At 40.3% G+C, this 21,698-nt stretch overlaps 1 protein-coding gene across 1 annotated transcript in view; it reads right to left on the bottom strand.

Annotated features, from left to right (window-relative positions):
* The window catches only part of EPS8L3 (EPS8 like 3), a 74,483-nt gene that overhangs the window by 27,029 nt on the left and 25,756 nt on the right, over positions 1-21,698 (bottom strand). Inside the window, exons 3-8 of the mRNA XM_018566987.1 lie at positions 20,541-20,611; positions 17,973-18,037; positions 15,589-15,744; positions 12,947-13,090; positions 10,143-10,509; positions 822-928 (exon numbers count right to left, since the gene is read on the bottom strand). Of these exons, the coding sequence (XP_018422489.1) occupies positions 822-928; positions 10,143-10,509; positions 12,947-13,090; positions 15,589-15,744; positions 17,973-18,037; positions 20,541-20,611 (910 nt within the window). The remainder of the gene's footprint in view (positions 1-821; positions 929-10,142; positions 10,510-12,946; positions 13,091-15,588; positions 15,745-17,972; positions 18,038-20,540; positions 20,612-21,698) is intronic.

The following is a 21,698-nucleotide window of genomic DNA, read 5'->3' as shown; positions in this document are numbered from 1 at the left end:
AAAAAAAAAAAAAATTTTTTAAAAAATTGAAAACCCCCCCCCCCCCCCCCCCAATAGGGATGAGGGTCAGGTTTGCAGCTATCGTTTGTTGCAAATTCCTGGTATTCACCAAAATTTGTGAACCGCAAACCTTTGAAGGAATGGATAACCTCTAGAAAGAGTGAGATTACTGCAGCTATATTGTCAGTGAGTTGGAAGTGTTAGGGAGAGCTGGCAAATCTGTGCAGGGAGAGATACTGTATTTTTTTCTTATTTTGGCATTGGTGTGTGTCCCAGATAGCAGTATCTGACTTTGCATACCTGTTGTTTAACAATAGATAGATTTGCTGCCCTATAGATTTGTATAGAAGATTTGTATAGAACGTTGAGCAAGGTTTGCAAAATTGTTTATGAACCAAACCTAGGCAGACTCCCTCATCCCTTTTCTCTAATACCAGTGCCCCCCAACTGCAGTACATAAGGATATATCCTTATAAAGCTAATATTGCAATAGTTATGTTCCCAGGGACAGAAGACATATATAGTTTACATTCTATAAGGCAATTTGATACTTTATCATTGTTTTATATATACTATGCTGATTTTCTGTGAACTATTGCTTTTAATTAGCTAGATCAAGAAATAAAGTATTACTGTTGGTATAACCTGTGTAAAATTCCACTGTATGTGTTTCCATATACTTTCCAATAATATGACAGTATAGTTTGTGGATGATCCATAAATAAGAACATAGTATACTGTATATTTTGGATATCCAAGCAGGAGATATCCACGCAAAGATAATGCAATAGTTGCAATGATATCACAATAATTAAACCTACAATATCACGTTTTATGTCTTCTGCTTGGTTGCCTGGTGACTGAGTATGAAATGGTGGCTGGAAGGTTACAGACCCTGGTTCAAACTTCCTTTGTGAAATAGGTGAATCTACAATAAAACACATTAAAACGTTACATAGTTAAACAGAATATTTTGCAGATTAATAAAGGCTACCTTCAGCAACAACCTTTTTTCTTGTTATGAACATAGTGGGAAAGATGTAGGAATTAATGCAGTAGCCACTGCTTCACAGTGTCTTCCTGGACCACATACGGTATTTTACTATTTCACTGCAAAAACCCTGCTACTCAGTAACTTGCACTCACTGCAGCAGCAATACTGGGTTTGGTGTCTTTGCAATATTCAACCAAATTTTTACCACCATTTGTTATACTGTATGTAAACTGCCCTTAATTCCACCCCTTTTTTTCAGCTTTTTTCTTATGGGACACAATTTTTTGTTGCACACAGACAGGAAGTGGGTGGTGCCTGCTTCAGGACATAATACTATGGCTCTATTTGTGAGACATCTTTTATTAGACATTGTGTTCCACTCTGTCTAATGGCCACATGGCCTCTCAAAGCACAGGACAAAGCAAAGTCTTTTTTTGGGGCAGTTACGTACTGCCAGCCCAAATGAGTACGTAAAGCCAAGTAACCTAGTTCTTCTCCTAAGGTCAAATGTCTGACACTTTATTTGTGTTCTGTGTTCTGTTCTGTTCTGCGTTAATTGTGTGCAAAGGTCCAGGTATTAAGCTTGTAACTGAGCTCTAGTCAGAGACACTTAAGATAATCAGCAGGACCTTCCCTTTGGTAACATGTCTTACGCCAGTAGGACTAGTCACTATTAAGCTGACATACCCCCACTTCAGATCCTTTCTGCTTCTGCTGTATGCAACTTTAAAGCGTACAGGTCCTGCTCTGATCTATCTGTTGGTAATGTGTATCTGCATCTGCTACCAGAGCTAATCTTTCGCTGGATCCCTCCAGTCTGACTATGGCCAGCATTTCTGGCTTACAAAAAAGGCAGCAAAGGGATTGAGTGCCCAAAGAACTAGCAATCAGAGTTAAAGTACAGTTTCCTAACTGATTCTAATCTCTGCCTATGCAATTTGTCAGCTTTCCCTATGCTTTCACTGCCCCAGCTTCTAATTCACTGAAACTATAGCTGCTCTGTGCCCCTCTCTTTGTAGTAAGAAGGCTGGCTTAACCAAAAAAAAACCTTTATTGGTGCTTCTCAGCCTGCTGGATAAAGTTTAAAGCAATGCTGTGCATTGCTGTTTAAAATAATTGTCCTGGGAAAATCTGCACACAAATTCACCAGGACAGCAAACCAGAAACTTGCAGGATTTTTCCTAAACTCATGGTAGCAGAGGCGGCTCTCTAATTAGGCAAATTAGGCGGTCACTTTACTTCAGAGGTGATAGGAGTCCTTAACGCTGCTGTGCACAGGCAGCATTAGGAGCCCTGTCATTTTCACCTATCCCTTCCGTAGTTCACCGGTCAGCCTTCTGGGGAGATGCTGCATCCGTGCCCAACACCCCCTCCTATCCACCGCACCAGGATCTCTAGCTGGGAAGAAGGAGCTTACCATTGGAAGGCCTGATGCATAGTCGACGGATGAATGGCAAGTAGAACTTTTTTTAATTTATATTTTTGAAAGACTTGTATGCATATATATATATATATATCTATATATATATATATATATAGATATATATATATAGATATATATATATCTATATATATATCTATTAGGGATGCACAGATACTTTTCGAGTACGAGTGCCGATACTTGGCATTTTCATGAGAACTACCAGGGTTGCAGCGCTTGCATCTGAGACCTAGCTCTGGCGCTCCACCACTGTCCTGAAATCATTAGTCTGTATTGTTTTAGAAAAACTGTCACATGACAATAAACAAAAATGTATCAGTACTCGTACTTGTAAGTACTCGGCAAGTATCAGTACTCGTACTCACAAAACTGTTATCTGTGCATCCCTTTATATATATTTATAAAAACAAAATCGTACATTAAAACAGAGATGTACAAATCCCAGGAGCTCTGTGTGGTCCTTACAAATGACAGCTGCCTCCTAATTTTTGAATTTTTCTCTAGTCTAGTTTTGGAGCTCAAAAGTATCGGTGCATGTACTCGTACTTCTACCAAGTACTGTACTTGGTATCTGTGCAACCCTAATATCTCTATATATATATAAAAGTAACAATAAGCTGAAACAGACATTAAAGTCAAGTTTTTGCCGGATCAGAGACCAGCGCTGGTACTGGTCTGTTCTCTGATCCACCACAGACTTCTGTGTCCCACAGAGTATATCCGGCGTGCACATTCCCGGCCATGTGCATTTACTTCTATGGAGTCTCTCCTCTTCACCCCGCCGGTGATCTCTACTGCGCATGCGCCCGCCTACACTGCACAGACGTCTGGAAGATGTGTTCTGCAGCCAGGAGCAAGCGCTGCAGACACAGGTAAGTAAGTAAGTAAGACCATTTTGAGACTTGTGGTTTTATAACCTTTAAAAGGGAATGTATAATGTTTTTGTATACCTGTTTTTGTATACCTGTAATTTAAACTGCAGTAACAGGCGATTCAAAATTATTACTTTTACTTTTACATTACACAGTTGCCTGAAAAAGCTGTTACTGTAGTTACAATTCTGACAAACTGTATATGTGCATTTCAAAGTCCTGCAGGCTTTCCTAAAGTCCAATAAATGTTTACAATATATTACAATGGTTAAATGCAAAAAAAAATTACCCTTTGCTTAAAGACCAACTATGGGCTTGCCAGTCCCCCTTGTTTGTTCCCCCTTTTCAGTTGAGACAACTGTAAATACCCCAGTTTTTACACATACCTTTTTCCCAGGTGTCTTTGAAAAGGTCTGATTACATCACAGGTCCTCTTTGCCCATTTCTTCTGCAGCGGTGGGCGGATCTTAAATGCTGCAGAAAGCTGTGCCACATAATCACAAGGCACTGCTCTCTACAGCATTCTCCTGTGATTCCAGGAAAAGGTGTGAAATCTTGATGCTTGATGGAATGATGATTTTTTTCCCCAAAAGTTCTTTTATCCCTAACAGCAATATACATCAGTGCCCAGAATCAACAGCCTTGTGCTCATTATGTTTTGTAGCTGAATACTGTGTATGTAATAAGGTGTTTGTACAGGGCTATCACTATAATGAGGCAGTTGCCTCAGGTGGCATCTCATTAGGGAGCGACCGGGTAGTGTGGGGGGCGGCAGGAGGGCGGACACAGCGTCCTAGGTTGCTAAGAGCTCTCAGCAACCTGTAATGCTCTGGGCGGTGCCGCCCAGCTCATTGACGTCATCTGTTTCCAGGACCTGAGTGAGATGTTCGCGGCGATATGTAACATGTGTAGCGCAATTGTCGTTTTTGAACGTAGGCGCACCGACACGTATTTGCGTGTGTATGTGCGTGCACGTGGGGGGCAGGCCACTTTAAAAAAAAATATTTGCATTTTTTTATTTTTCTTATATGTTACTGTTAATTTTGTAAATTTTTAAACCCTTTTTTTTTTTTTTACACTAACCTTATTGCTACCACATAGGGGGCTAACAAGCCCCCTGTGTAATAGCAGGTAGGATGTGACAGGTCCTCTTTATGGAGACATCAGTAGTGTTTCTGACCCGTAATATCACCTAGGGACCCCAAAGAAGCTGAGGAAGCACAGATCTGCTTCCCCAGCTTCTTCTCCTGGCTCTAAGAGCCAGAGAATGTAAACAGTGACACCGGAAGTGATGTGATACACATCACTTCTGGGTCCAGTGATCGGAGGAGAAGCCACTGATCTGGAAGCCACTGAATCTCTCTCCGATCCCTGCGGGGAGACCAGCCGAGTCAGTCCTGGGCTGGTGAGGGGAGGGCTCCGCACGGCAGAAACGATCCGGTGGCTGTATAGACACCGGATAACTTGTACATTAACAGCCAACGCTCGCTGTTAAAATCACTTCTGCATGCCGCCGGCTATAGTCGTATTGTGGCCTGGAAGTGGTAATTAATGTTCACTAAAGCCTGCATTTCAGCACACAGTATAAAAACAAAAGCCTGGCAGTAAAAGTTTTAAACATAAATAAATAAAATAAATAAATAAAAGAAGGGGCCAACACATGGGGGGTATTTAATAAAGATCCTAAGGATTTAGCCAAACATTCGGCTTATCCTTTGGTTTGCTTCGGCTGCAGAAACCCTTTGGTTCAGGCGAACCGAAGGGCTGCTGTATGCGCTATTCTCAATAGTGCGTACAGCAGCTGAAGGCAGCTAAAGTAAACACCTGAACGCAGCCGAGCTGAACGAACATGCTTTGGCTCAGCAAAGCCGAACAAACAGCCAGAACGAGGAGAATGGTCCACCAAAGTGGACCAAACCAATGAAATGTGGTTAAAAAATAGAATTAAAAAAAAAAAGTGTGGGGTTCTCCTTTCCAATTCATACCAGACCCTTTAGGTCTGGTAGGGATGTTAGGGGGACCCTGATGTCAAAAACAAAACAGAAAAAGTGTGGGGTTCCCCTACAAAGACATATCAGACCCTTTAGGTCTGATAGGAATTTTAAGGGATACCCCAATGCCCCTTGTTCTTGGTCAGTAACTTAGAGACTACTAAATCAAGAGGTTCAACAAAGCCGCCAGGTAACTAATGTTTTCAAAAGTCATCAAGAGCATTGCTCACATATTTCTCTAATAACATGACACTTTATTGTAATACTCACCTATTAATAACTAAAAACCAAACTCCACACCTAAATGTATAGTATATGGATTAAATGTTTCAAAATGTAGTCATGAATAGGTAATACCCACCTTGTGGGGTTTCTCTGTTACTGTGAGGTAATCTAGGGCTGTCCGCACGAAAACTGTATTGGGAAGAGGGATCGCGTTCATTTAAATCACTCTGAATCAACATCCTCGGGAGTTTATTTCTGAAAAAAAGAACATTTGATCAGAAAGTTGATCTAAAAACATTCAACCCTACTTATCTGACTTCTTAAACTTAGCAGCTTCTTTAAAGTAAAAAAAAACTATTTTGGCATGGGGCACACCATAAACTTTGTACTTATCACTAAAGACATGTCAAATTCAGGCATATTGTTTAGGAATATGACACAGTGGCCCAATTACAACAAGGAGCGAATAACATTATTCATAGGGGTATGCACCACAAAGTTTTCTCTGCCTATTACAGCAAAGAGAGCTCTATGATTAAATGGGAGGCTGTCAGGTAACAGGACTGTTTTTTTTATTTTTTACAATGAATTCATATTCATTGCAGTCAATTTGCTTCAGAGTCCTAGAGCTGGCAGAGCAAAATGCACATTTGTAAAACATATAATTTTGCTTTATAAATGTGCAAAGCTCAGTTTTTTCTATTTATAGCAGCTGCAGTACCTGTTTTTTAATGCCCTCCTTAGTTATTGGCTACCCTAACTAGCACAAGGAATAATTCAACAGCTGCTAACTACTTTTATATATAGTACTAATGAAAGTACTGTCAGCTTAGTACCCTGCCTCTTGTAGAAGCAGGCCAACAATTTGCATGTGTGTGCCTGAAAAGCGATGCTTGCAAACATACAAATATTCCCCAATACAATCCTTATATGGTTGCATCTGACCAATGTTTTATAAGATATATTTGCACCTTTATGCTGTTCAGGAAAAGTAAGTTTGTTGCAAAGTGGAAATCACGGGAGACTGGATTCTACAGGTTCTCTTCACTGATGAACACTGTGAATCGGTCAGTGTGCTCTCCTCCAGCAGTGACAGGTCAGGACTGACTTATCACTGCTGGGGCCACTTCTTCCATCACTGCTGCCATGCCCCTCACCATTCCTTCCAAGACCCACACCACTCTTCCTCAGCCATTTGATGGCACTGATCATCAAGGGACTACACCTATTTCTCTATTCTCTGCATTAAGAAGGAGACTTGCAAAGGTAGTTCTGCTTTTTGTTTTGTTTTTGGGCAAAATAGACTTTGTATGCCTAGCTTGCTAAAAAAAAAATATTGTTTCTTAAAATGTTTAAAAAGTGGAACTTAGTTTTCACTTTAAGTAACATTTAGAGTGTTAAGCTGGCCATACATCTATAGGTTGTCTGCACATTTTCTATTGTCAGATGGAAAAACTGCAACAGATTCCTCCATCTACGCTAAACTGTGTGGATGGAGGAATCTCCCACTGGGCCAAGCTTCAGTATCTTGCTAGTCGGTCCCGCTGGCTCTCAAAATACCTGAACAACCTGATTGGATGCAGGCATTGTTCAGGTATTTTGGCGTATGGCCAGCTTTAGAGTTAAAGAGAGGATAAGTGTGAGGGTAACCTTAGGGCAGGGCATCACTACCTGCAGCACGAGCACTACTCCAGAAAAAGCAGTGCGAATATCCTAGTGCTAATATCTCTGCACAGAACTGCGTGGCATCATAGGAATTACAATATTACAGTAAACAGTATTTCTTTTTACTGCAGAGCAACTTAGAAATTTGGCTTAAGTACTGTACAGTCACTTAAATAAATGTTTTATGCAGTTAGGCTTTGTGGGGAAAAAACAACTAAAATTCAAAACTATAAAGGCAGCCTAACATCAACATTTTAAAGTTTACCTAAATCCAGAAACGAAAAATGTATAATATTGCAGCTTACCAGTCTTAAGGCCCTGTTCACACCAGGGCTTTTCTTTGCGTGTTTTTTCCACCCACGCTGAAATGCATGGAAATTAAAATCCCACGTATTCCAATAGGGGCCGCTGAACTGCGCGTAACAATACACCTGTTGTTTAAAAATAGTCCATGAGCTTTTGTGGCGCTTATCTGCTCGTTTTCCTCTATAGACTCCAATGTAAAGGTGCCGATCAGTGCGTTTTTGCACTTTTTTTAGCACGTTTTTGCAGCTGAGACTGATTTTCATTGGATAATTGAAAACGAGCTGAAAACAAGCTTTAAAAGTTCTTACATATGAACAGAAAACGCCTGTAAAACAAGGTGAAACGTGCAAAAACACGCTAAAAAGATGTCGCTCTTGTGTGAATGGGGGTTTTGCTTGAGAACTACAGATCCCAAAGGCCAGCGCACAAATTGTATAGCTTTTTCCAAGGACGAGCCCAAATGTATTGCTTTGGAAACTACAGATCCCAAAGACCAGCACCCAAAATGTAGAGTTTATCCCAGGGACTAGCCCCCAAATGTAATGCTTGGCAAAACTTTCATCTCTATTTTTTGCTGTCTGTTCTTGCAGTAAAGCTCAAGGAAACTGACCCAGTAGCATTTAAAGTAATTTACTAGGCGAAAATGCTACGTGCACAAACTTAGTTACAGGAAAAGAAAAACAAAAAACATACATACAGGCTGCTACAAACAAACATACATGCACTCACTACACTATCCTTTCTTCTACATGTAGTGGTTTCTACGAACGGAAGCACTAATATTACTTAGCTTCCAGCTGCATATTCCATAAATTCTGTAAAAAACAGGACTTCTTGGCAATTAAGCGTTTGCAGGAAAATGGCTTCTGGTGTCCAAGTCCTTTGTTTCAGAGTTCCATGGTGAGTCCTCTCTTGGTCAGTGTGATGTCCTCTCTTGCTCAAAGTTCCATTCTGAAGTCCTCCCTTGGTCAGAGTGATTTCCTCTCTTGCTCAAAGTACCATTCTAAAGTCCTCTTTTCAGTTTTGAGCTACTGTCTTTTTTTAGAGAAATTAGCATCCCACCTGTAGGTGGTGCACCTCAAGACTTGCATTAGTCCCTATGCAACCTGGATTTCACTTTTTACAGCTCTCGGTGGCAACCAAAGAACATCAATAGGGAGGAAAGGAAATATACTGATATTTTCCAGTGTCACATTACAATTTATCTTGGAAGGTTTAAGGTTATAGAGCCTCACTTTCCACTCTGACTGAGAAGTGTCAACTAACCAGTCAGAGTCCAAATCACCATCCTGAAGCTCATCTGCCAATGTAAATATAACTTCAAACCTTCCTGCCAGATCTCCTCTTATTCCTAGATAGGCCTCAGCTTCAGACATATCAGACATTGTTTCTATTTCATGGGAAGCAGTGATCTGGTAAGTATTAGAACCCGTTTCTTGGGGAACCTCATATAAATACTGTATTCTGCACTCCAACTGCGGAATCTGTGCTCTAGCCCCCACTATCCTCTCATATGGTGTGCCTCTGGCTATGAGTCTAGAATTTAACAACAGATCTACCTGTGTCCCGACCCCACCCCCTTCAGTGTATGTGTGGGTGTAAGATTGCATATCTGGTCCTTCAATAGACCGTTGTATCTTTCAATTAAACCAGCCGCCTGTGGATGGTATGGGATGTAGCACAGCCAGTACACTCCAGAATCTTTGGCCCACTGTTGTACTGTAGATCCGGTGAAGTGTGATCCATTATCACTATGAACTTCATTTGGGTGGCCATAGGAAATGATTATCTTCTAGAGCAATTGGAGCATTGCAGCTTGATCTGCATGTTTGCAAGGATGGACAATCAAAAGTCCTGAATAGGTGTCTACTGCACTGAAATAATATCTCAGTTCATTGTTTCCCCCGGGGCAGGGGACTGCTGAAGTCAATCTGCCAAATCTCTGCAGGCCTCTGCCCCTCTTGATGGTCCAGTTGGAATACTTCTGTGGTGGCCATTGTTGCACTTCTCCACACACTGTACAGTTTCCTATCACAGTCTTTATCATATCCATGGTTATGGGCAGACCTCTCTGTTGCTCAAATTCATACGTTTCTTTCTGCCCCAAATGTCCTGATTGCTTGTGGGCCCAGTTTGCCAAGTTCATCAAAACAGGATCAAATGGCACAACTGCAGCCTACTCTCTCATTCTTCTCATTTGGCTTCCGCAAACTGCAGGATCTGGTATCATCCTGCTCAACTACGTACAGCTGAAACTGTTCTCCTGGTCTCACGAGTCTCAGTCCCTTGTGCTGAAAAATAACTTCTTTAGCAGCAGGGAATGTGGTCTGCTGTTCAGAATCACATGAAAACTCAGTCTTTTTCTGTGTCCCATTGTATATGGGCCTCAGTATCATCAGTCCAAGATGTGGGATGAACGATCCCCAGAATCCCACAACTCTACTGAATTTCTGGGCTTCCTTTTTCATAGTAGGAGGTAACAATCCCTGAATAGTTTGCACAACTGTTTCTGGAATTTTCCTCTGTGGCCCAGTCCACATAATTCCCTAGAATTTTACCTCTGTAGCCGGTCCCTGAACTTTATCTTTCTTTACAGCACATCCTCTGATCTCCAGGTGCTGTATCAAAAGGTACAGTGTTTCAGTTACATCCTCCGGTTCCAGAGATCATGATGTCATCACTGTAGTGAAACATAGCGACTTTCAACTTCAGGGTGCTCAAATCTTGAGCAATCAGTCCATAACAAATTGTTGGTGAATGAAGGTATCCTTGAGGAAGCACAGTGAAAATGTACTGGCGGATGTACCACACAAAGGCAAACTGGTCTTGACACTCTGGCTCTATTGGGATTGAAAAGAAAGCATTAGCCAAGTCTATCACAGCATGATATTCTCCTGCCTCTTTGGCTATTTTCTCTGTGATGGAGATCATATCAGGTAAAGCTGATTTTAATGGAGGTGCCTCTCTGTTTAGACCTCTGTAATCCGCAGTCATTCGATAAGTCCCATCCGGTTTCTTTACTGGAAACACCGGAGCTGAGAAAGGAGTTACAGCAGGTCTAAGGATCCCTACTCTCAACAGTTCTTGACTAGTCTCCCCCTATATCTTTGTGGCCTCCTGGCAGCCTGTACTGCTTAAGGCAGATTGGCTTCTCTTGTGGAGGAATGTAGACGGGGTCCATTTTGCATGACCTCTGACCACAGCTTTCACTGCCCTTACCAGATACGCTTTGTGTGGATACCCAAATATGAATGAACCCCGTACCGTCTGGATTGTCTGACCTTGAAGTACATCCATACCAAGAATATTTTCAGGCAATTCTGACACTAAAACATTGGTCCAAAATCCCGGTCCCTTTCCAATAGCCAGTTTCACCCGTGTCCTAATTGTTGGTGTGGTCTGCCCTCCCAAACCTTCTACCTAAATCACTTCTACTTTGTGATGTGATTGATTACCATGCACAGTGTAACTTCAGCTCCAGTATCTACTAAAGCCATTTCATGTGTGGGAGAAGAGGACTTTACCCAACATAAAAGGTACAAATGGCCTTCGGTCTCCAGCTGTCACTGTTCTCACTGCTATCACTGAAGACCCACCTTTCCTTCACAAAGGATTAGGAACTCCTGAGTACCCCTTCCTGAGACTCTCTTACTCCTCCCTAGGGAAAAGGAATTTAGGGATTAAGGAACTCTAGGCTAATGTTGTCATCACTGGCCTCCCAGCAAAGACAAAAAGGAGCTCTGAAATTAAATGGTGCAGACTTCAAAAGCTTGGAACACAGCTGCATATTCCAGCTGCATATTCCATAAATTCTGTAAAAAAAACAGGCTTCTGGTTAGAGTCTCTGGTGTCCAAGTCCTTTGTTTCAGAGTTCCATGGTGAGTCCTCTCTTGGTCAGTGTGATGTCCTCTCTTGCTTAAAGTTCCATTCTGAAGTCCTCTATTCAGTTTTAAGCTACTGGCTTTTATTAGAGAAATGAGCATCGCCATTGTGGGTGGTGCCCCTCAAGACTTGGATGAGTCCCTATGCAACCTGTATTTCACTTTTTACAGCTCTAGGTGGCAGCGTTGCATCATGAATTGCCATCAGTAGTCAATGGTGAATAAGCCTTGACCAGCCTAGCCGTGCTTGTTTACACAAGGTTTCCCCATAACACCATCCCATTGTGATACGAATAATGGGGAAACAATACAGGACAGCCATTCCATTATCAAAAAACAGTTTGGTCTGTTTAGAAGGCACCCTCCATTGTGAGAAACCAGCTCTCTGTCAACAGCCAAGCAGACTAGGTATCTCCTTGGCAAATGTCCTGTGTGTGCTGAAATGTCCATTAGAATTTTTCAAATATATATACATATAATATATATATATTTACACTGAGTGGCCAGATTATTATGACCACCCCATCAGTACTTCGTTGGGCCACGAGATGACTCCACGAGATGTTGAAAGGTGATGCAAGGAATCTGACACTGCACTGTTGCCCTTCTGTTGTCTTGTTCCAGTCTTGCCACTCTCCATTCTGCCCTAACATTGACTAGGCACTGACGGCCACAATTCGCACTGTCACCCAGATTTTTGGCTGACATTCCAGTCTTTAAACACTTTAACAGCTGCTCTTGAACATTTAACGAATTCTAATGCTTTGCTGATACTCGCTCCATGGCTCCGAGCGCCAACAATCATCCCGCGTTCAAAGGCTGTTAAATCGCGTTGTTTACCCATATCTTCAGAAAAAAATCACTTCTACTGTCATGGTAAACAACCTGCTTCCCTATTTATAATGGTCTGGCCCTCTAGCAACTTCAGCGCGAAATTATAGCTAATTTGCCTACAAACGTCAGGTGGTCATAATAATCTGGCCACTCAGTATATATATATTAGTATATACATGCACAACACAGTGGGGACTGAGATGTGATTGGGGACTGAGATCTATGAAGATGTGGTTTCCTTTTTTTCAGGCTTTCCTTTATTTTTACATGGTAATCCTGTAAAAGAGCACACTTGTGTCTCAGGGTGACTTACTTACTCCACAGTGTCTATGGTGGCAGCATCAACTTTATTACATGGGGATGTGAATTTAGTAGTTTACAGAGATAGCTTTGACAAGGACACTGCATTTCTGCCAAGGTCAATGGGTATTTTCTGGATTTGATCAAAAGCGCTGTTAGCCTGAAAATGAAAACTAATGTAGCCACTATATCTAAGGACTGGTAAGCTGCAATATATATTATATTTTTGTTCTTGGGTTTAAATATAATTTTAGGCAGTTAGCTTAAGTATGGTGTAGTAGACCATACTTAATATCATAAAATATCATTTTAGGCAGTTAGCTTAAGTATGGTGTAGTAGACTTAAATGCAGTCAAAACTAGTGTGCATAGTGCCTAATAGGGGAGAAAGATGAAGGGTATACTAGTGTAAAACTAGTGTGCATAGTTTTAACTTACAGGTTGTTCTTCGCACTGGAACAGCATTATGCTTGATTTTCCCTTGTTCTGGACAGTAACTGCAAGAATAGAATTATAGGAGGAGTGCCCCATCTTAGAACGGCAGTTTTCTATATATTGCAACGGGATATTTTCAAGACTGTCCTGTAATGAATACATGTCATATAATCAAATTATTTGTATAATCATGGATCCTGTTAAAAAAAAGATGCATAAAGTAGAGGGAAAGAAAGGATGATCTACAAGGGTCACAATAAACATAAACCAATAAACTTCCAAATAATTCTACTATAGCACCAATCCCTTTCACGTGCATGATGTATCTTCACAGAAAACAAATAAACATTTCTTTAAGGTTTTTCACATCTGTCACCTAAAAGGCATTGGTGCTCTGCAAATAAGCCACACATATACTTAAATGACACTAAATGCAGAAGTTGAATCTTAAAAGTGCATTGAAGTACCTTTACTAATTAATAAAAATGTACCTTACTTTTTCTATCACTCAGCTGTAGATCCTCAAATCATCTCTGAATTCATGCTGACACTTTTCTTCCTTTTGGAGGATGGCTACTTTTGTTTCCCATGGTCCCTATGTGTGTTGTAAAGTAGTCACCCCTCCAAGATTGCTCCCGCAATGGACTATAATCTCATGTTTAGTTTACTAATTTGTATTGAAAGTATAGTCCATCACAGGAGTGAGCTTGAGGTGGCGGCTATTTACAACACACAGGGACCATGGGTAACAAAAGAAACCACCCTGCAGAAGGAAGGACAGTGTCAGCCCCAGGTCAGAGATAATTTCAGGATCTAGATCTAAATAATTCACAAATAAGCTACATTTTTGTTAACAGTTAAGGTACTTGAATGCATTTTTAAGATTTAACTCATGAGTTTAGTGTCACTTTAAAGTAGAAAAAGAATTACATAATTACTTTATTATGTATTCACATATCTAGAAAAAAATGGTCTTCCAAAAAAACTAAAAACAACTCCTATCTACTGCAGTGCCTGTGCTTATACAGTTCTATACAAGGACACCTTCAAGGCTGTGGAAAATGATCATGCATTAATATTGGAAATCCATCCATATTATACATAATCCTCAAGGGGTATATAGTTGCAAGAAATATAAATCCACTCTCCATGAAAGCATGGATATACCATACAACCTGATACCACATAAAGAAAAATTGGAGTCCTGCTCAAAGGATATGGTATAATGTAAACAGATATGTATCTGCCAGATAGTATATGCTATGCAGAATAATAATCACTGGGTGTCAATGATGTACACCACAAACCGTTTGCCAATAAATGTAATGCTGCTTGATCATTGGCACTATGTACATGTTGGTCCATACAATGTGGTACACATAGACTCAGTATGTGTGTTCTAGTCCACTGGTACATATCCAGGGTATGTGCTCAAACTGTGTGTCATGGAGGAATGTATACAAACATTCCCTGGTACACAGAAAACCAGACACCCATATCTCTATATCTAGTACTTAATATCCAGGAGAAGAGGGAAACATGTTCAAAGAGACTCCTGGAACTATCCAAGTCCCTTCCAGGACTTCCAGGAGTAAATGATCCCTGTAAATACCTATTGCAGAGTCCACTCAAGTAAAAATCACTTTGCTCCCTTTCCCAGTGGCCTCACTCCTGTTCTTTTCTGTGATTTAAGTAGATGGTAGCTGGAACTGAACTTCTGCTCAGGTAACGATCACCTTAATGCCATAAGTACATTATTATGTGCATACTTTTACATCAGAACACAAAGCGCTCTTAGATTATTAGCATAATTAACTTATCGCTGTCTCCAGCTCTTATCTCTCCTACCACAATTATTTTGTTTCTCACTCGTCAGTGAGCAATATATTCAACCTTTGTCTCTACAGCAATTTATTAGCCTTAGCGCCTGACACTTTCTTCTTCCCTGCGTCACAGCCTCTTTACTCTTGCAGCCTCTTTCTTCTAACTATGAGTGGCTGATTGCTCCTCTGAAGTATGAGCTGATTAGCTGATCTGCAGTAGAGGGGCACATCAAGGACATCCAAAGAAATGGCAAGCAATATAGCAGTTGTGTAACTGCAGGAAATGTAAAGAAAAGACATAGAAATAGGGCAAAGGGTTTAAAAACTTTACTTTTCAGGTCAAACAGGTATAAACCCTAGGCTGCAGAGAGTATCCAAACAGAGACAAAGCAATTTTTTAAATCTAGTGCACACTCCAGTTTTTTCCCCTTCTCTCTCTCTGCTTTAGTAAATCTAGGATAGGACCTGCTATTATGTCATTCAGCCAAGCTAAATAGGGGAACTACAATATATTGTGATCAGACTCTCAGATAATGGTTATTGCTTTCAGAATCAGGACACCAACATCCAGACAGTAAGAAATTATAACATCCTCAGGTTTTTAATAGTAAGGGTCAAGGAAATGAGATGGCAAAGTGAATGGGACTAAACAGAATCAAGAATTGGATCCAAAAGGGTATTTATAGTACACAAAAATATGGAATTTCCAGTAAACATGGGAATGCATTTCATTTTTATATTAGTAACAAGAAATAGACAACTTTGTAATCTGTACTGTGAATGTCATATTAAAATATTTTCAAGCAGACATCAACATCTTACCCTTGACTCCAGGTCAGATAAGACCACTTCTCCATTTTGTACCTTAAGAATCATATCCTGGCCCCATACTTTACCCTCTGAATTCAAGATTTGGAGGCGTTTCAGACAATCCTCTACATATCTTATATCATTGCCCAATTCACATGTTAGCAAATGCTAAAATACAAAAAAAAAAACAGTTTCAGAAATCAGATGCAAGTGAAAAAAATGTTTTCAAACAATGTACACTATACCATTGACTAGCTTGCTTTACCTGCCAAAGTATTTTTGTATTATGAACTGCTTTTATGATTTACACAACTTTGTTACACTGCATGGCCAAACGGGATAACATTGTGGTGTCCTGTGCCACTTGAGAGGAGTCTCAGCTGAGATGAAAGAAAAGCTGTTTTTGAGGCTGAAGCTTGTTTTAATAAAAATATTTTTTGGGATTAAACTGATTGCAGCTTTTTTGCCCAGTTGCTCTCAGTTCCCTCAATCCTTTGTGAGCCTTGGTAAAGACAGCTTGATCGCCTGCCAGTTCTGCAGGGAGCATGGGAGAACTAGTAGAGCACAGAGCCAGAGGACAGAAGAGATCACATGGTATCTGGAGCTTAGAGGCTTGGATGTCAATCACCCGTTACATGTAAGTAAAGACCTAGATAAAAGTCAGGTCTGAAAAACCGCTTACTGACTGTCCAAAAAGTAATTTGAAAACCATATATAAAAAGATGTGTGAACTTTTATTGAATCAGAATTTGGACATCTATATGCTGTAGCACTGTTTTATAAATAGTTTGTATATTAGTAACACTAAGGGGGTTATTCACTAAGCTGCCGAAGGCAGCCGAGTGAATAACTGGGGCCAAGTGAAGGGATCTGAACGACGTTCAGCTATTCACTTCAGCCGAGTACGGCTGATTTCAGCAGTATATCGGCTGGATTCGGCTCCTTTCGGTTCAGCCGAACATGCTCAGCATCAGAGATCTGACAGCCGGCGGCTCTCCTCTTCTCACCGCTCGGGCCATGCTGCCGTGACAGCGGCTGCCTCCTCCGCTCCCCCAGTTGGCTGCAGCGCTGGTTTTCTCCTTAGATCCCTCCTGCACGCTGTGCTGCACATCTGTGCGTGGCCAAGCGGCAAGGATCGGTACATATCAGTGATATGTACCAATCCTCTGGATGCAGAGCAAACACTGGAGTGCTGAGCAGATCACTCCAGTGTTTGTAAATAACTGGGGACACATAGTACTATGTGTCCCCAGTTATGAATAAACAGGAAGTGCTTTACATCACTTCCTGTTCATTCAAGTGCTTTACATCACTTCCTGTTCATTCATGAGTTTCTGAATGGGTACTCTGTACAGAGGCTAATGCACTCTGTACAGAGGCTTCTCCCCATTCAGAAACCGGTTGATAGAAAATATTTTCTGAATGAATGGGAAGCCTCTGTACTTTCTATTCATTTAGAACAGGGGCTGCAGAAAAAGAGATTAAAGACTCTGTGTCCTCAAATTATTTTTCTATTTTAAAAGGGAAATATCAGGGGGCTGTTTAGACCCCTAATATTTCCCCGAAACCCCCCCCCCCCCATAGTAAAAATAAATTAAATTAAAAAAATAAAAATGGGGGGGACTTTTTTTGCTCTTGCCTCTGGGTTTTATATGTGTTATAATTAGGCATGTTCTAGTTAGATTTTTTCAAGTTGTAAAAGTGAACTACTTAACGAAAAAAAATCATATGCATGTATGTTTTGAAAAGCTTATAAATCATGTTTATGTGTACATTTTTTAACCAGCAACGTAACAATAAGCCAAGCACCATATTACATTAGATTCACAGTGCATTATGGATTTTTCTAATAAGAAGAAGCTGTTGTTTATCTGACTCTCTCTGATAATTCAAGGTTCCTGTGAACAAAGCAGGCAACAAGGGGGAGATTCCTCTGACTCATTTAGTTTTGTGTGTAAATTTGACCTCGAGTTAGTGTGTTCGAAAATAAAAGTTTTTTTTTAAATAAGCAGTATAAAAAGGTAAACACATGAAACGAATCCTATAGATCCACCTGCTGGCTGGAAAAGTAGACATTAAATATTCATATTCAGGATATATTCTATGTATATCCATGATAATAAAAAAGAACATGTATTTTCAGTTTTAACATATTAAATATAAACCATTTTACAAAATCTGGAGAAGTTGCCCGTGGCAACCAATCATCTTCTCTCTTCAGTTTGTTCAGTTAAGATTTGAAAATGAAAGAGAGAAGCTGATTGGTTGTCATGCACAGCTGCTCCAGATTTTGTCTGCTCCCGTTTAAAAGATAACTACAGTATACAGTATGTTCATATGGTCTTCTAATTAACCCCTACCCCATACCCCCACAAAGACTTTTGTATTGTTCTTACCTCCACTCTATGCTGAAAGTTGTTGGTGTCATTGGATACTGTCTTTGCATACTGTTTCCTCTGCTCTGCAACATGATAAGAACAAAGTAAAACTACATTATAACTACAGTAATTATTTAATTTTAATAATTAGAGGTATTAGCATTAATTTTGTTGTATACACAACAAAAAAAAATAAGAATACTCAAATTGGACAGTATATCTGTAACGTCTACTGTAGTGGGTCGCACTGGAGCGCAACTGCGGAGAGAGAGCGAGGGCGTGTATGGAGGTAATGGCTTCTCAGTCGTGAGTCTCAGGCGTCACTCCCAGTCTCAAGGGGGAGTTTGAGACTCTTGCATCACAGCCAATGTTAAAACGTGAAATAATAGATGGGCTATTTCCTCATAGCCCGGGCAACGGTATAGTATAGGGTTAAACGGTTTGTTATCTTCTTGGTAAAGCAGTATGGTTGTCAGACCTCCTGAACAACTCTAGAATCTCCCCACAATGGTATCAGTGATAGCAGTAGCACAGCAGTGATTTGATCAAAGTAGCTGACAGTTTGTAACAGGCTCCCAGTGGAGCTATACTTGCTGTTTGAAGGTTGGCAGAGCAGCGAAGGTGCAGGGTGTGGGTCCCACCGGAGGATGATCCGTGGAGAGTGAGGAGACTCTGTCTGGTCTGCAGGGTTCAATTGTCAGCAGGCGTTCAGAGGCAATTGTTGAACGCCATGCTGACAGAGCTGGGGCTTTAAATAGGTGGGGTGGAGGTGGGAGGAGACGCCGGCCGGCACATGTGACTTCCGCGTTCCAGCGTGGAACGCACGCCGCTCGTTTTATGCCGACATCCATGTTAATACCATTTGAAGAAAAGCACCAGGAAAACTTTTTTATTAACCTTTGCAGTGGGTCTTCCCCTGCATTGCAAGGGTTACGTGCTCGTTTATGTTTTTGTTTATCAATCTAAAACATAAATATTAAGATAAGGACACTTACTTTTCCACATACTTTTTTCTGCAACTAAGTTTTAGTTTGAGCATTAAATCTGGACTTTATACATTCTTCTTTTGGCACTTTCCTCTTTGCACACCAAGTCCATACTTAAGTAAGAAGTCAACCTTTAGCTACACCTGCCTAAGGATGATCATTCCATTTATACTGCTTAAAACCTGACTGAGAACACCTATTGCTTTAAGAGGTACAATGCCCCACACCTTTCCTCTACTTACCAACTTTTTAAGAGATAAGGCCTAGAAGCCTATATATATATATATATATACACACACACAGATATATATATATTTTTTTAGCATGCACAATTTGTATTAATTATAAAGTAAAACATACATGAACAAGTACTGGCATGTAAAACATGTCAACAGCCATTATACCTTTTGAATCTCTACATATAACAGTAGGTTACAAGACATTCAGTTATAATAGGAGAAATTCACAGACCAGTATGAAAAAGTTAAAACATTGGAACAATATCTCAAGGATGTACATCTTCTTTTCAAAGTATAAGAACATTTAGTGATGTGAGGAGGAAACTATATAACTATGAAGGTATGAAGATATTCGCAGGAGGCGATATAGGGTTTTAGGAAAAATACTCGAATGGGATATAGGTAGATCGGGTCAAAGGACATCCACATGAAATGCTGAAATATATAGACATCAGATCTTTCAATTGATGTAGTGAGAGTTCTGTCTACTACTTTTTTTTCTACCTATAGAATACTGGGAATTTTTCAAATATGCTAATGGAGTCCAGATACTATACATTTAATGTGGGTCTTATTACATATTTTTCCAGCTGGTAACTACAGTATAGATCCTATACAATTCAGATTCTCCACGACGTTTGGGTACACAATGTCTGCTTTGCACTGGGGGTGCATATGATCTCAACAATCAATAGCAGCTTCATAGCTGTCCCTTTTTTTCCTAGTTCTAGAACGATTGCAGCCCTTGTCCCAACTACGTTGCGCCTGTGCTTCTTCCTTAGACCCTATTTACACTTTTCATTTGGGGATTCCTACAGCAGGAACCTACAGATTCCTGTGGAATGAATCCTAAATGTCAAGTTTACATGCAGCCATTGTCACCCGTTCAAGTTAATGACCAGGTGACAGCGGCCGCATTTGTGAATGACAGTCTGTATGCAATCGTATGTGATATGATTACATGCAGTTTGGAATGGACCACTGTCACTGGATGCACTAACTGCCGCAGGGATCCCAAAATGCACAATGTGAAAGTAGCCTTACATCTCATTTTCATAATACAGTCAGCATTGCTGCTGTGAAACTTGAGCTTCACACAAGGAGAAATACTTCTCACATTGGATGATTCCTGCTCCATAAATCACCCTCAACAATTAAGTATAAATTCATATATTCACAGAATGAGTGACTTTAGTAAGTAATTACTACTCTGTGTAAATTAGAATTTACTGTATGTATAATAATGCATTACCAGTGCTAATGTTAATTTTGGCTTGAAAAGAATGGGATGTTAGTATACTCTGCAACAGTTAAAGTGTTACATTTGAGAAAAGACATTTGTAAATGCAGATATTTCCTACCATAGATGTTTTTTGCACTTGGTCTACTGGCATAGTTGCTGAAGGGTTCCCCATGCTGTGCTAGTACTCCGCTGAATGGAGAAAAATTACAATACCTTATTCAGAAAATACCATACTGTTATAAATGTATTTAATATTCAATGTAGTGCTGATGGGTGTTTTCATTATGGCATTGAAATGGGCATTATTCACAACTATAAACCACATAAATGAAATATACAAACAAATTGAAACCATTTTCCCTATACAACTAGCTGCCACATATTTGATTTGTCAATCTTATATTTTTTTATGCAATAAGTGGTACTTTGTAGAGTTAAATACTAAGTTTCTGAAGTCTTTTAAATGATTTGACAGATTAGCCAGGAATACCTGTGCGATTTTTCAATCTTCCAAAACATTTTTCAAAGTGTTACTCCCAATGACACCAGCTTTAACTACTCTCAGCAGATAAACTTCAGCTCCATTATGAACCATCATCAGTTCCACATCACTCAATTGCTTGCATATACCAGAGAATTTAATCTCCATGGATGGAACTTCATTTTTTCAGGCAGCAATGGTATCTTAAACTGTTCCAGAACACTTTCCAAAGTATGAAGCAAGGCAATGCAAACTTTGTAACCTGGCGGGGGATAGGGAGGCTATACATAGAAAATCATCAAGACAGTGGGGCACCGATATACTACCTACCTGCACTACACCGGTATACATCCGTGTACTACCTTATATACCACCCATTCCTCAAAAGTATTAATGGTCTAAAAAGGAGCAAGAATTGGAGCAGTCCATTGGAAGACAGTGATCAATGAAAAATTGCCCATGGCAATAACAACCGAAGAATTGCTGGCTCTTCAGATGAATAGGTAACAGACAAGAGGCATATTTGATATCCATTTTCAGCGGTAGCAATCCTTGGCTATAATGCTACACTAGGGATCTCTTAAGGCAGTAGTACCGACAGTTCCTGTTAGTGACATAAAACTGTCCTGACTTTTCATCTAAACATGGTGTGCTGGTGATATCTTGGATTAGGATGTATTAGTGGGGATAAATGCACCAGCAGAACAAGTTTCTGCTACAATTTCTATGCGAGCAACACAAAGTTGAAAGGAAGGTGGCTGAGAGTTAAACAAGAGCAAGGAGGCTGAGGATGAC

This window comes from Nanorana parkeri, unplaced genomic scaffold, assembly GCF_000935625.1.
Source record: "Nanorana parkeri isolate BGI_ZX_2015 unplaced genomic scaffold, ASM93562v1 scaffold995, whole genome shotgun sequence".
NCBI lineage: Eukaryota > Metazoa > Chordata > Amphibia > Anura > Dicroglossidae > Nanorana > Nanorana parkeri.
Note: the sequence above shows the minus strand (reverse complement) of the source record. Positions and strands in the feature narration are given on the sequence as shown.